This window comes from Carassius auratus, chromosome 8 (genome assembly GCF_003368295.1).
Source record: "Carassius auratus strain Wakin chromosome 8, ASM336829v1, whole genome shotgun sequence".
Lineage (NCBI taxonomy): Eukaryota > Metazoa > Chordata > Actinopteri > Cypriniformes > Cyprinidae > Carassius > Carassius auratus.
This window is the reverse complement of record NC_039250.1, coordinates 7,668,510-7,680,631: the sequence shown is the minus strand read 5'-3', so window position 1 is coordinate 7,680,631 and position 12,122 is coordinate 7,668,510. Positions and strand designations below refer to the sequence as shown.

General features: G+C 35.2%; 2 protein-coding genes across 3 annotated transcripts in view; one reads left to right on the top strand and one right to left on the bottom strand.

The window, feature by feature from the left end:
• LOC113107158 (tight junction protein ZO-2-like) overlaps positions 1-12,122 on the bottom strand; it is a 296,039-nt gene that overhangs the window by 127,771 nt on the left and 156,146 nt on the right. The gene's annotated exons all lie outside the window — the stretch shown is intronic.
• Positions 1-12,122, top strand: part of LOC113107159 (cyclin-dependent kinase 16-like) — a 29,171-nt gene that overhangs the window by 11,692 nt on the left and 5,357 nt on the right. For both annotated transcript variants that reach the window (XM_026269469.1, XM_026269468.1), the window contains 13 exons: positions 1,901-2,034; positions 2,397-2,522; positions 4,345-4,401; positions 4,489-4,603; positions 5,055-5,149; positions 5,731-5,793; positions 5,908-6,031; positions 6,322-6,442; positions 7,657-7,754; positions 7,869-7,974; positions 8,076-8,118; positions 9,182-9,272; positions 9,592-9,669. In XM_026269469.1, coding sequence (XP_026125254.1) covers positions 1,901-2,034; positions 2,397-2,522; positions 4,345-4,401; positions 4,489-4,603; positions 5,055-5,149; positions 5,731-5,793; positions 5,908-6,031; positions 6,322-6,442; positions 7,657-7,754; positions 7,869-7,974; positions 8,076-8,118; positions 9,182-9,272; positions 9,592-9,669 — 1,251 coding nt within the window. The remainder of the gene's footprint in view (positions 1-1,900; positions 2,035-2,396; positions 2,523-4,344; positions 4,402-4,488; positions 4,604-5,054; positions 5,150-5,730; positions 5,794-5,907; positions 6,032-6,321; positions 6,443-7,656; positions 7,755-7,868; positions 7,975-8,075; positions 8,119-9,181; positions 9,273-9,591; positions 9,670-12,122) is intronic.

The following is a 12,122-nucleotide window of genomic DNA, read 5'->3' as shown; positions in this document are numbered from 1 at the left end:
CGTAAAAATAACTGGCAGTCAGTGGAGGAAAGTTGTGTTTTGCCCTCCATGTGGGCATTCCTATGAATGTGTGACGTAACGTGAAAACTATCAATTGACTTCATTAATTAAACAAAAGAAATCAGTTTGCTTACCTAGCTCTTCAAAATGTTATCTTTTGTGTTCAGCATAAGAAAGAAATTAATCCAGGTTTGGAATAATTTGAAGGTGGGTAAATGATGACAGAATTAAAATTTTTGTAAAACCCATAGTCATCGGGTTTAGGAGAGATAAAGACCGCAATAATATTTTTCCGGAACTGTCAAATTGCTTCGGATCTGTTGTTACTGTTCTGCTGAAATGATCTCATACAATTAACGCCTGCAAAACAGCATATGTATCCTGAAACGGTGCATTTAAAGGTGACATTTTAATTGGAAAAAGCAATGTATTTAAGCAGTCCTGCTTAAATTAAATGTTGAATTAAAAAAACACTCAAAGTAAAAATAAAAAACGACTACCGTCCACATCGATCTGAGAAAGCAGAAGTTTCAAGACTCTTAGTGGAACTGAGTGTCATAAAATTATTTTACTATATTGTATTAAGAAAAAGAAACCAGTCTTTTCCCAGATTTTCCGATTCCCAGCCTTGCTGTTGTGAAATGCAGCATAGACATATACACTATTACAGTGGTTCTCAATTTGTGGATTGCAACCCAGGTAAAAAAAATTGTTAAATGCAAATGACAAAATGCAGCTAACCATATAATTATGCATAAGTAGGAGAGCAAAAAAATCTGATTATCAAGAGAAGGAGAAATACACATTTCCCATATCTTTTGTTGTTGAAAGCCATGGATCCAATCAGACAATGCCACTGGGTAGAAGATAACCAAATTAGACATCAATATGCAGAAGTTGCTTTTTATCAGTCACTCAATCCAAATGTATTTCTATAGCACCTTTCAAACAAATACAAAGCAATATGCGAATGTAAAGAAGCAATTGACACAACATACTGTACAAGCAATGACGTTAACACTTAAGAAATGTTAATCAAAAACATAAAGCAAAATAGAATAGAAATAAATGGTAATGTAAATAAAATAATCATGAATCATGGGATTATAAATCATAGCATTGATTATAAGACACTACATTAAAGGCAGATTTAATAAATAAGTGGGTTGACATGTCCTCATCTCAAAGCATGAATAAAATACATGCTAAGTAAAACATAATACAGCCTAAACCGCATCAATTTTTGACTGCTAAGAGCATAAAACTATTGAAAATTCAAGAGAAATGTGAAACATTTTCCTGTCAAGTAGTTATTCATTTAGGTTTCTTAGGATTAGTTAGGGTTTAATTTTGTGCTATTCATGATTCTGGTTTGCCTGGGTCGCTTCTTGATGTTTAATGTGGAATCTGCATCCTGAAGCAAAATCAGTTGAGAACCACTACACTATTATACACGGATAGACAGGCTGAGTGAGTGTGTGTGTGTGTGTGTGTGTGAAGTGAGAGGGGGAGGTAGGTTGTGTTATGGTTTAATGGGGGGGATGGGACAGTGAGTGAATAAATGTGTTCCTTTTTTTTTTCCTTTTGTGTGGGTACAAGACGGATCTCCTTTCAGAGCAGCTAAGTAGTTCCTCAGCTGTAGTGTGTTATGAATCTTAGAATCATATAAATGCATCAGAGACAGACAGATAAATGTGCAAGAGATGCATTTGGAGAGTATTGCAGGCTCACAGAAGATACATCAGCATTACTTTGGCTTTTAAATAGAAAAATGAAGTGGCGGAAAGTCGTTTAGAAACAACAAATTTGATTTACTCAAAACATTTTACCAGTATCTGAATCGTGCCGTCGGCATAGCATGCGAGTGTTTTTATGTGTGTGGTTGTGTCTGTAAATGCAGAAATCGTCCATGAGGATGTAAAAATGGGTTCCGATGGAGAAAGCGATCAGGCTTCGGCCACTTCCTCTGAGGAGGTGCACAGCCCCGTCCGAGTTCGTCTAAGAAACAACCCCGGTCGCAAAATTTCCACAGAGGTATGTTCACGTTTCTGACCATGCTTTACTATTTTTTTCTCGTCAGTATTTTTAGAGTGGGACACCTGAATAATACATGATGTGTTTGGTAATAAATACATGCCTTAGCTTTGTTTTTGTGATGTTTGCTTGAGTTAAACCGTGTACCACGTAATAACCATTCGCTTGTTTGTTGCTATTGAAGGTACATCAGTTGCGTGTGACTAATGGTGCATTGTGGGTACTGAAAATGCTCCACGGCATAGTACCCATCAGTTAGATGACTAGCCTGCGGGCCATATGGGTTATTTCTGTTGTGGAGTATAAAGAAAACTTTAGGCCTTAACTAATAATGGTTCCCCTTCCTCCTCCTTTACTCTCAGGACATAAACAAACGTCTGTCTCTGCCTGCCGATATCAGGCTTCCTGATGGCTACCTGGAGAAATTCAGCCTCAACAGCCCCCTGTTTGACAAACCGCTCAGCCGGAGATTACGCAGAGTATCGCTGGTAATGCCTCTCTGTTGGTTTTCTTTCTGTAAACCTCTTTCCTGTTTATCAGCCTCTGCTTGTGCCTGATTTTCTGCTCAAATCCAATTCGTGAGGTGGCTTCTCCTTTTCATTGTGGCCCTCGTGATACTATTTAAAATGATTTCATAACAACATTAATTATGTTAGAATGTTTCCATAACTAATCATACAAAGTGAATCCACTGATAAATGAAAGATAGAAACAGAAATGACCAGACTGAATTGTACATATGTATTTAGATGAGAAAATTGACTGTGATTTGTGTGTGTATATATATGTATGTATGTGTATATATATATATATATATATATATATATATAATTTTTTTTTTTTTTTTTTTTTTTTAATCTGTACCTGACTGTAAAACTTTATTATTTATACAGGAAACATTTTAACTCTGTTAAAATGTGCATTTAAGGCCATTAAAAAGAAAGATTACAGAATATATATATTTTTTTTTTTTAAACAAATATTAAATTGAAAGGCTTTATATTATTATTAAATATACGTATATATAATATATAAGTATATTATAGTTAAAAATAATTGCATTAAATAATTTTAAAATATTAGGACATTATTTTTCTTGTATTATTATTATTACTATTATTATTATTATTGTTAGTATTGTTGCTATTAAGTTTTTATTTTATTTTATTTAGATTAGTCCTGAGTTTGTCATAAATATAATCCCTGATCCTGGCATAAAATCAAAATTATTTTTTATTTAGCAAATTTTAATTTGGACTTGGCAAATTTAAATATGCTTAATATGATTATTTAAACTGATGCCCTCCATTTTCTGTCTTTGTTTTCATTTGCCACCAGTTCTTTTGCTCTAGCCTTCATTCTCCTTCACTCTCTCTCTTTGAGTGTCTTTTCTTTTCTCCTTGACTTGTCTTGTTTGTTCAGGGTCACATTATCAGTGCTTTGAAATCCTTGTGAACACACAGACAAGAGAAACTTTCACGGCATCGTTCTCGCTGCTAAAACTTTCTTGAAATATTAGTGTCGCACAATATGAGTGTGCCTCACAAAGAAATAGCCAGGTCATATTTCAACCCAAAAATATAAAGGAACACACCAACTCTATTTTTCAAAATAAAACTGAAGCCTAGTTTTATTATGTACTATATAATTATTAGTTTTTTGGGGGCATTTTAAATGTATTTTACATGATAACATTGTTGTTTATCAAAATGTAGCATGTAAAGATATAACACATATACATAAAATCAATAAATAAAATTCAGTACAAAAATTATTAGGTAATTAGGCATTTAGTCCATTCCTAATTGAAACATTTTTTTTTTCGATGTCTGATATGGATTTTTTTTTTTTTCTAAGAATTTGAGAGGGAAATAATTGTAATTTTTCTGTATTTTATTTAGGACTAAAACGGAGTCCTATATAGGTCGTATTGGAGTGAGATATGACCCAGACATGTTTTGAACAGTATTCTTGACAAAATGTAAAAATCATGCAATTATTTTGCTATCCTATGAGTTCAGCTGCCCTTGATATGACACATAAACCCAGACCGTGATGTTTATTTAGTGCTGTTGACACACGCTTGATCTGTAATGCGTTTAAACACCTCATTTGTTACACTTCAATTGTTCCCTATTTATTTTAGGGAGGGATATTTTAGCTCATGTTGTCTGTGTGTGTTATATAAACCTCTACGCCCAGCCCAGCCGTCTGAAATGAGTTCACATGAATGCCTTTGAAATTTGGTTGTTTTAGTGATGCTTTTTAGCTCCATGTTGTGACATAGTTTTGGTCTTGGTGTGTTTCCAGTCCGAGATTGGATTTGGGAAGTTGGAGACGTATGTCAAACTGGATAAACTAGGAGAGGTAACTTCACAGTCAGTTTATATCTTAATAGCTCTGTTCAATGCACCATAGTCACGTTACTGTGCATGATCTTTTTCTTTCTCTCAGGGCACCTACGCTACAGTATATAAAGGCCGCAGTAAGTTGACGGATAACCTGGTGGCTCTGAAGGAGATCCGTTTGGAGCACGAGGAAGGAGCTCCATGCACTGCCATTAGAGAAGGCGAGTTACAAGCATGCCGTAGTGGATCAGCACTAAAATTAGATGCTTGCGCAGTCACATGCTTGCGCAGTGACAGACATTTGAACTTTTATATGTAGGATGTTCTAAATTAGCCAGAGAATCTCTAAATTCATTATCAACAGCTTTTGTTACATGGTATTTCAGCTGGTTAAAAGGGTTTTATAGTATGCAAAGGAGGGGTTATTTGCAACCAGCCACCCTGCAAACCATAATAAAACACATCTCGTCAGTCTCAAAGGTACAGTAGCCAAAAGTCTGTTTAAGGTTGATTTTGTGTAGGAAAAAACTATTTTGCAGTAATGTTTGCTTCAGGTTAACTTTGTGTAGCTTGCCGTTCGTCCTTGTCATTTAGTGAATATTCATGAAGGTGTGTGAAGCAGCAGAGGTCATGTGTTTGAGGAATAATCTGTCTCTTTCTGCGCCTCTCTAGTGTCTCTGCTGAAGGACCTGAAACACGCCAATATTGTGACTCTTCATGACATCATCCACACTCAGAAGTCTCTTACGCTCGTGTTCGAGTACTTGGTGAGTCACTCACGTGTGTAGTATTTCACTGCACTGTACACTTCTTAACTGTACTTATGATCTCACACACACAGTCATCTACACGCCAGCGTTGGAGAAACTATCTGGAAACCGTAGCTTGCCAAGTTGCATGCTGCTCAAAACTTGAAGTAGTTCGAGTTCAGTCAAATTTCTCTTGTCCAAACGATCGTAGTTAATTAAATTGAAATGATTTATGGATGGCATATCTATCTACATAACAGCTTAAAATTTAATTCTAGAGCAGATTTATCTGGCACAAAATCAAAGATCTTAAAATGACAAAGCTAAATGAAAATTATAAATCATTAAATTCAGAATATCATATAATCATATAAATATATTTTTATTTACCTGCATGTCATGTAACCATTAACTAACTTCAGAGAACATGTGAATGTTAAATAAAAAATATTAAGTAGCAGATTTGGCTACCAAAAAAAAAAAAACAATTGTGAATCCCTTCCCAAGAAAATATATGTTTTATATAAGTTGCATAAGTTTTTATATCATATAAGTTTGGTTATTCATCTATAACTTTGATGACTTCCTTTATCTCCTAGGATAAAGACCTGAAACAGTACCTAGATGACTGTGGAAACTGCATTCATATGCACAATGTCAAGGTAAGGCCTCTCTGACAAATGTCTTTCATTTCTGTTTCTCATAATCGTCCAGCTGCACATGACCATCATAGACGGTGATCTTCTTATTCACCTGTGTGTTTTTTTCCATCTCAGCTGTTCCTGTTTCAGCTGTTGCGAGGTCTGAACTACTGTCACCGACGTAAAGTCCTTCACCGAGATCTCAAACCTCAAAATCTCCTGATCAACGACCGCGGGGAGCTAAAGCTGGCTGACTTTGGTCTGTTACATACAAAGCTGCTGTAACTAACTCATCCGTGCTCTTACTGTGTTCCCATGGTGTGGGTGGTGTAACACTAGTGGTAAATGAAAACCAGCTGCCCACTTACCTACTTGAGAAACTGAACCTCGGGTTGCTCCACTTGCATTGTCTCTGTAATCATTGTAGTGCTGCTTTAGCTGAAAGCACCTAGTGTACTAAACGCCTGGTAGGGCTTAAGTGGATATGTAATATCTTGAAAAGTTCGGTCAAATGCCTCTTAAATAATTAGATATTTGTTTGGTCTTCAGGTCTTGCACGAGCAAAATCGATTCCCACCAAGACCTACTCCAATGAGGTGGTGACGCTTTGGTACCGCCCCCCTGACATCCTATTGGGCAGCACCGACTATTCCACTCAGATTGACATGTGGTGAGCATCCACCTGATGATTTATCTTACTTGGTTTATTTGTGGTATCAGTGTTATTTTAGTATTTTTATATACCACAATAGTATTTATAAATAATTTGTTTTGTAATTTTAAGTGCTTTTATTATTATTATTATTTGTTGTATTTCTATTTAGCTTTAATTGTATTTTTACTTTATTTGTATTTAACTTTATTTCAATTAGTTGCCAAGGAAACATTTTTTGTTTCCATTTAAGTATTTAGAAATTTTCATCAAATATTTATAGTGTTTTTTTATTGAAACTTTATTTCAGTTACCGAAAAATATTTTAAGCATTTGTTATTTTAGTTAAAAACACTGCTGATTATCACTTTGGAAAAAAAATAATTGACTTTTATTTTTATTTTATGATTTATTTATTTTTTATTGAACATTCAGGTTTTTTTTTTATATATATATATATATATATATATATATATATATATATATATATATATATATATATATATATATATATATATATATATATATATATATATATATATATATATATATATATATATATATATATATTGTTCTTGCTGCTATGTACACCATGTTACAGCATGCGTTCTTGCTTTCAAAAACAACTAGATGTAGTGCAGCAGATGTCAAAGACACAGTTTTGAACTTCTTTTAACTTGACACAGCCTCTGAAGAATGCAACAAGACATGATGCAATGGCCAAAGGCATCCATCCAACACTTGCCATAAAAAGCGGCTATCGCAAAATTAATTTTCCATAAAAACAATGAACTTACTGGCAAGTAACTGAAATAAGTTTTAGCTGAAGTTCTAAAATTACTGAAATGGATATTAATTAAGGCTTAATAAAATTGTAAAAAGAATAAAATGACAAGCGTATAACAAAATAATCAAAACTACATTTGTAATAAAAATTCTAAGTATTAATAAGTAGTAATAGTAAGAATAGTATACAAACAATACTAAAGTTAAATGTTGTGATTAAAAAGTTGTTGTTTTTTTCTCTGTACCAATCAATCCTACCTTATTAATTCAGTTCAGACGGTAAGCTCACATCTCTGTAAAATTATTTCTTGTACTCTGGTGATCAATTCAAATAGTGAGCTAAGAATTGGACTTGTTTGTACTGAGGTAAATCAGAGCACACTCTTCTTGTGTCATAGCTTCTGTGGGGGTGAACTTGAATTGAGTTTTAATGACTCTCATTGCAGGGGTGTTGGCTGTATCTTCTACGAGATGTCTACAGGTCGACCCCTGTTCCCGGGCTCCACGGTGGAGGAGGAGCTGCACTTTATCTTCAAACTGCTCGGTACCATTCTCTCACCCACTCTCTCTCCTCCTGATTTTTCTGGCTCTAGATCTGACCGTTTGTCTCCGTGTGTGTCACTGTGATATTTATAAACCCTCCTGTGTCTTTTCATAGGTACGCCCACAGAGGAGACCTGGCCTGGAATAACCTCCAACGAGGAGTTCATCTCCTATAACTACCCCAGATACCGCGCAGACTGTCTCCACAACCACACTCCAAGGTAACGACAGCTGTCCTCTGGGCCCGATGCCTGAAACAATCATCAAAAACACACGCTGTTGGAGGTCATTTACTGAAGTTGCATTATTTTTTTGCTTGCAGATTGGACAATGATGGAGTTGAACTTCTGTCGAAACTGCTGCAGGTGATTTGTGTACTATTTAGTCAACTAAAGTCACGTTTACTTGTAGTACTTAATACGGACTGCACATATAATACAGACAGTTCCAAAGCAGTTTCACAGGTAAAAATAACAGAAGCAATGTTTTAAACTTCAAACAAGAGAAATTCTGCTCTAAAGCAGCTGTAAAAAAAGACAATAGTGCCATTATTCAGCTCAAGTTAGTTCATTTAAGCAGCTCTATAGAAAGCAACGGTGTCATTATTCAGCTTAAGTCAGTTTGGTTTAAATAGAAATGTTGGGTTGGGAACTTGGGATGCTTGTGTTTGAGCCAAAGGGTTTGCACTTTTCAGGAAATTGCGCCTGTGAATGCCCTGCTCACAGTATGATATCTTCATTAGGCAGGGATAGGAGGAAGAATTTAAATAATGACATTGAAAAAAATGACACTTTTAATATAATGTTGTTCTCTTTCCAGAGTTCAGTCGTCTGAATATTTATTTGTCTGTATACATTCTTTGTAGTAGTTATTTGAAACAACATATCATATTCAGTTTTTTTGTCATCTCATGTTGAATTTTAAAAATATGTGAGTGTTTTGCTAACTTGCCTTATATTCCATACAGTTCAAAGGTTTTGGGTTTAAAAGCGCTCAGTTTTTTTTTTAAAGAGAAATCTGTTCATTTGATCAAAATACAGTAAAAACACTAATATTACAAAAACAAATTTTTTACTATTTAAAATAGCTGTTTTCCTGTTGTATATATGTTCAAATGTCATTTATTACTGTGGTTCAAATCTGAATTTTCAGCATCAATTCCTCCAGTCTTCAGTGTCACATGACCTTTCAGAAATCATCCTAATATGCTGATTTGAAACATTTCTATTAATTATCACTGTTGTGCTGCTTAATATCATTGCGGAAAGTATTTTTTAAAGAATCTTTGATGAATGTCAAAAGAACAGATGTAGTCCATGCCGAAAAACTCTAAACCTTTGAACAATAGTGTATAATAATGTGTATATTAGTCAGTTATTTAGTAAGTGTTTTGCGTATGTGCTTGACTAACACTGAACTTTGTCTTAGTTTGAGGGGAAGAAACGGATTGCAGCAGAGGAAGCCATGAGACACTCATACTTCCACTGTCTGGGAGAGAGAATTCTCACACTGCCAGACAGTGAGTTCACACACACACACACACACCTTCCACTCGGGAGATTTATGATGGTGCCAGATAACATATTCATGTGCACACACACACCTTACACTGACAGATAGAATTATTAAAGTGCCAGACAGAAGTCTCACACATACACACTTTACTTTGAAAGACATTTAATTCCACCGAGCCGCTATGAGCTATTCTGTATTTGCACTGAATCAGGTCGGTGTTTGCTGAAATAAGCTTGCACAGATTTTCTGAACCCTTAACGTTATATATCAGCCCTAGTTTTAGTTCAGCGTGTTAACATAACTGTTCCATTTCTCCCCGCCAGCTGCATCAATATTTGCACTTCAGGAAGTTCAGCTGGAGAAGGAGCCCGGAATGAGGACGAATTCCCTGTCGGAATCAGGTAAAACCATAAAACACAAATGTCGGATGATAAATCATGATGATAGTTTTGAGCTTCATCCATCAGTGTACCGTGTGTTTCTGACCTCTCTGTATATGGCAGCACGTCAGCTGGCGTTACTCTCAAACAGTCAGAGTTTTGATAAACTGGCCGATATTTATCTCAGTCTGGCCAAGACCCCTCCACAGAAGGACTATAAATATATATATATATATATATTTTTTTTGTGAGACATTTGAGTGGAGGATAAATCTGAAAAAAAATATTTGCTAAAGAATATTTACATTTTGTTTAAAACAAAACGGCATAGCACTGATTTTAGCTGCCGCATATTTGTTTTCTGGCAGACTGATACTACTAATTAAATGTTTGGATACACCTACTTGTTCATTATTTTTACTGTCAATATTTTACAATATTGTGGAACAATAACTTAATTACAAAAGAAATAACACCAACTGAAGAATGGCGTCATATATATATATATATGTAAGGGGTGTAACAGTACGTGTATTCGTACCGGACCGTTTCGGTACAGGGCTTTCGGTACAGTGCACGTGTGTACAGAATTACGGAATGCAATATTTTGTTTGCGGAACCTTTGCTGTTAATTCTGATCGGTCCAACGCATTAACGAAATTATATAGAATTTATATATTATGGTAAAAAGGAGCATTCAGTCTAGTCTGTCTAAATCTCATACAGTATAAACCTGTGTACCCAGACTCCCAGAAATTGCATAAAGCCAGCCAGTCAGATAGAGACAGATGCTTTTATCCAGTTTCTTCTATATTTTTGTATGCAGTATACATTAGATGATTCGACTGAGGCAGAGTCTATCATTTATATGACTTTGCTGAGCACACTGATCCCATAACATCATCTCAGTCATATTCTTCCTGAATATTATTCATGTTCATCAGATGATATATGAACTCTATTGCTCATCATGACACAGCTCATTTTCTGTGCTCTCTCATCTTCTCTCTTAATAGTGTTCTTCCCACTGTGCTGTAGTCAGAGATGCTGGTTTACTCATCTTTCTCTATCTTCATATCCCTCTTTTTTCTTTTTTTGCTTAATATATCCTTCATCTCTGACTGCCTCACATTGGTTTGGTTTACACCTGGTATTAAGATCCCCAAAATGTATGTCAGTGACATATTTAAACAGGATCTCTTTCTCCTTCTTCTTAACATGCATCCTTTTTCTCTTTATTCTCTATCTGCAATGCTAGGTTTGTTTCTCATCTAGGCTTGTTAAGGCACAGTTGCGTTAGAAATTCTCATGAGGAAGTTCTTGTTAAGCTCCATGTATTATGCAGCTCATTCACTGCTAACTTTGTTTTCTGCTCTTGTCTTTCCCACGGTCTCTGTTTTTTTTCCCTCCCTGCTTATTATTGTAATAATTTTTTTTTTTTTGGTATTTACACCACTGCTTCACTGTGCTTCAGAGCTTTTGCAAAGATGTCTAAGGTTCCGGCATACCATAGGTACATATTTGTCGCCCTCCGCTCAATGCAGGAGGTCACAAACAACAAAACCATCTTTCTTCCCTTGAGTTTCCTGTTCATCCTTACTGTCCAGTTGTACCCTACAGGAAGTGATCACATATGAATCACTCCTCAGATGTTTCAAAAATGCATTTTCTCTCTTAATTCAGTGCATAGGACTTTAAGGTGTAATGGACCCATGCATTTCTTGAAATTAGAAATACATTAGCTTCCATAACTGAAGTAAATAAGAACACACAGACAATACAGTGACACTCTCATTTGTCCCATTTTTCCTTTTCTGAGTATGGTATAAAAATGTGCACAGACTTTCTCTGTCCATTTTGGCAATCCGCATGATGTGCATGTCAATCCAGGGTTGCCATGTTGGTTTTTAACAAACTGTTAAAACATTTGCAAAATGAGGGATATTCCTGCTAACTATTGCTTGTGTGATTTTTGGTGATCTAAAACTATTGGTAATACATGGGCTGAGGTTACATAATTCATCTGAGAAACATTTAATGAGACATTCATCCTCTATAAAAGCATCTATATTCAGACAGGTTCTCCTGTGAAAAACTCATCATCTTCCATTCAGACCTCATCTGTATTCAGTTCACGAATTGATGAAGCTGTCAGGCCAGAGCTTCTAATTATTCAGCATTTGTACAGAGCACTAAAGTCAGTGCTAAATATGAATATTAATCCATGCTGTCAAAGTCTCAGTGTTGAAATCACTGATGAAATGCCAAAGGCTGGTGCCGTCTTATTGTTCCACCTGTATGTAAAAACACATTACAGTTAAAAAGATTATTTTTGTTGTAAGGAAATTTAAATTTTAATTGAGCAAAGATGCATTAAATTGATTAAAAGTCACAGTAAAGACATTTATAATGTTACGAATGATTTCTATTTCCATTGCACTTGCACTTTCTATTCATCCAAAAATCTCAAACAA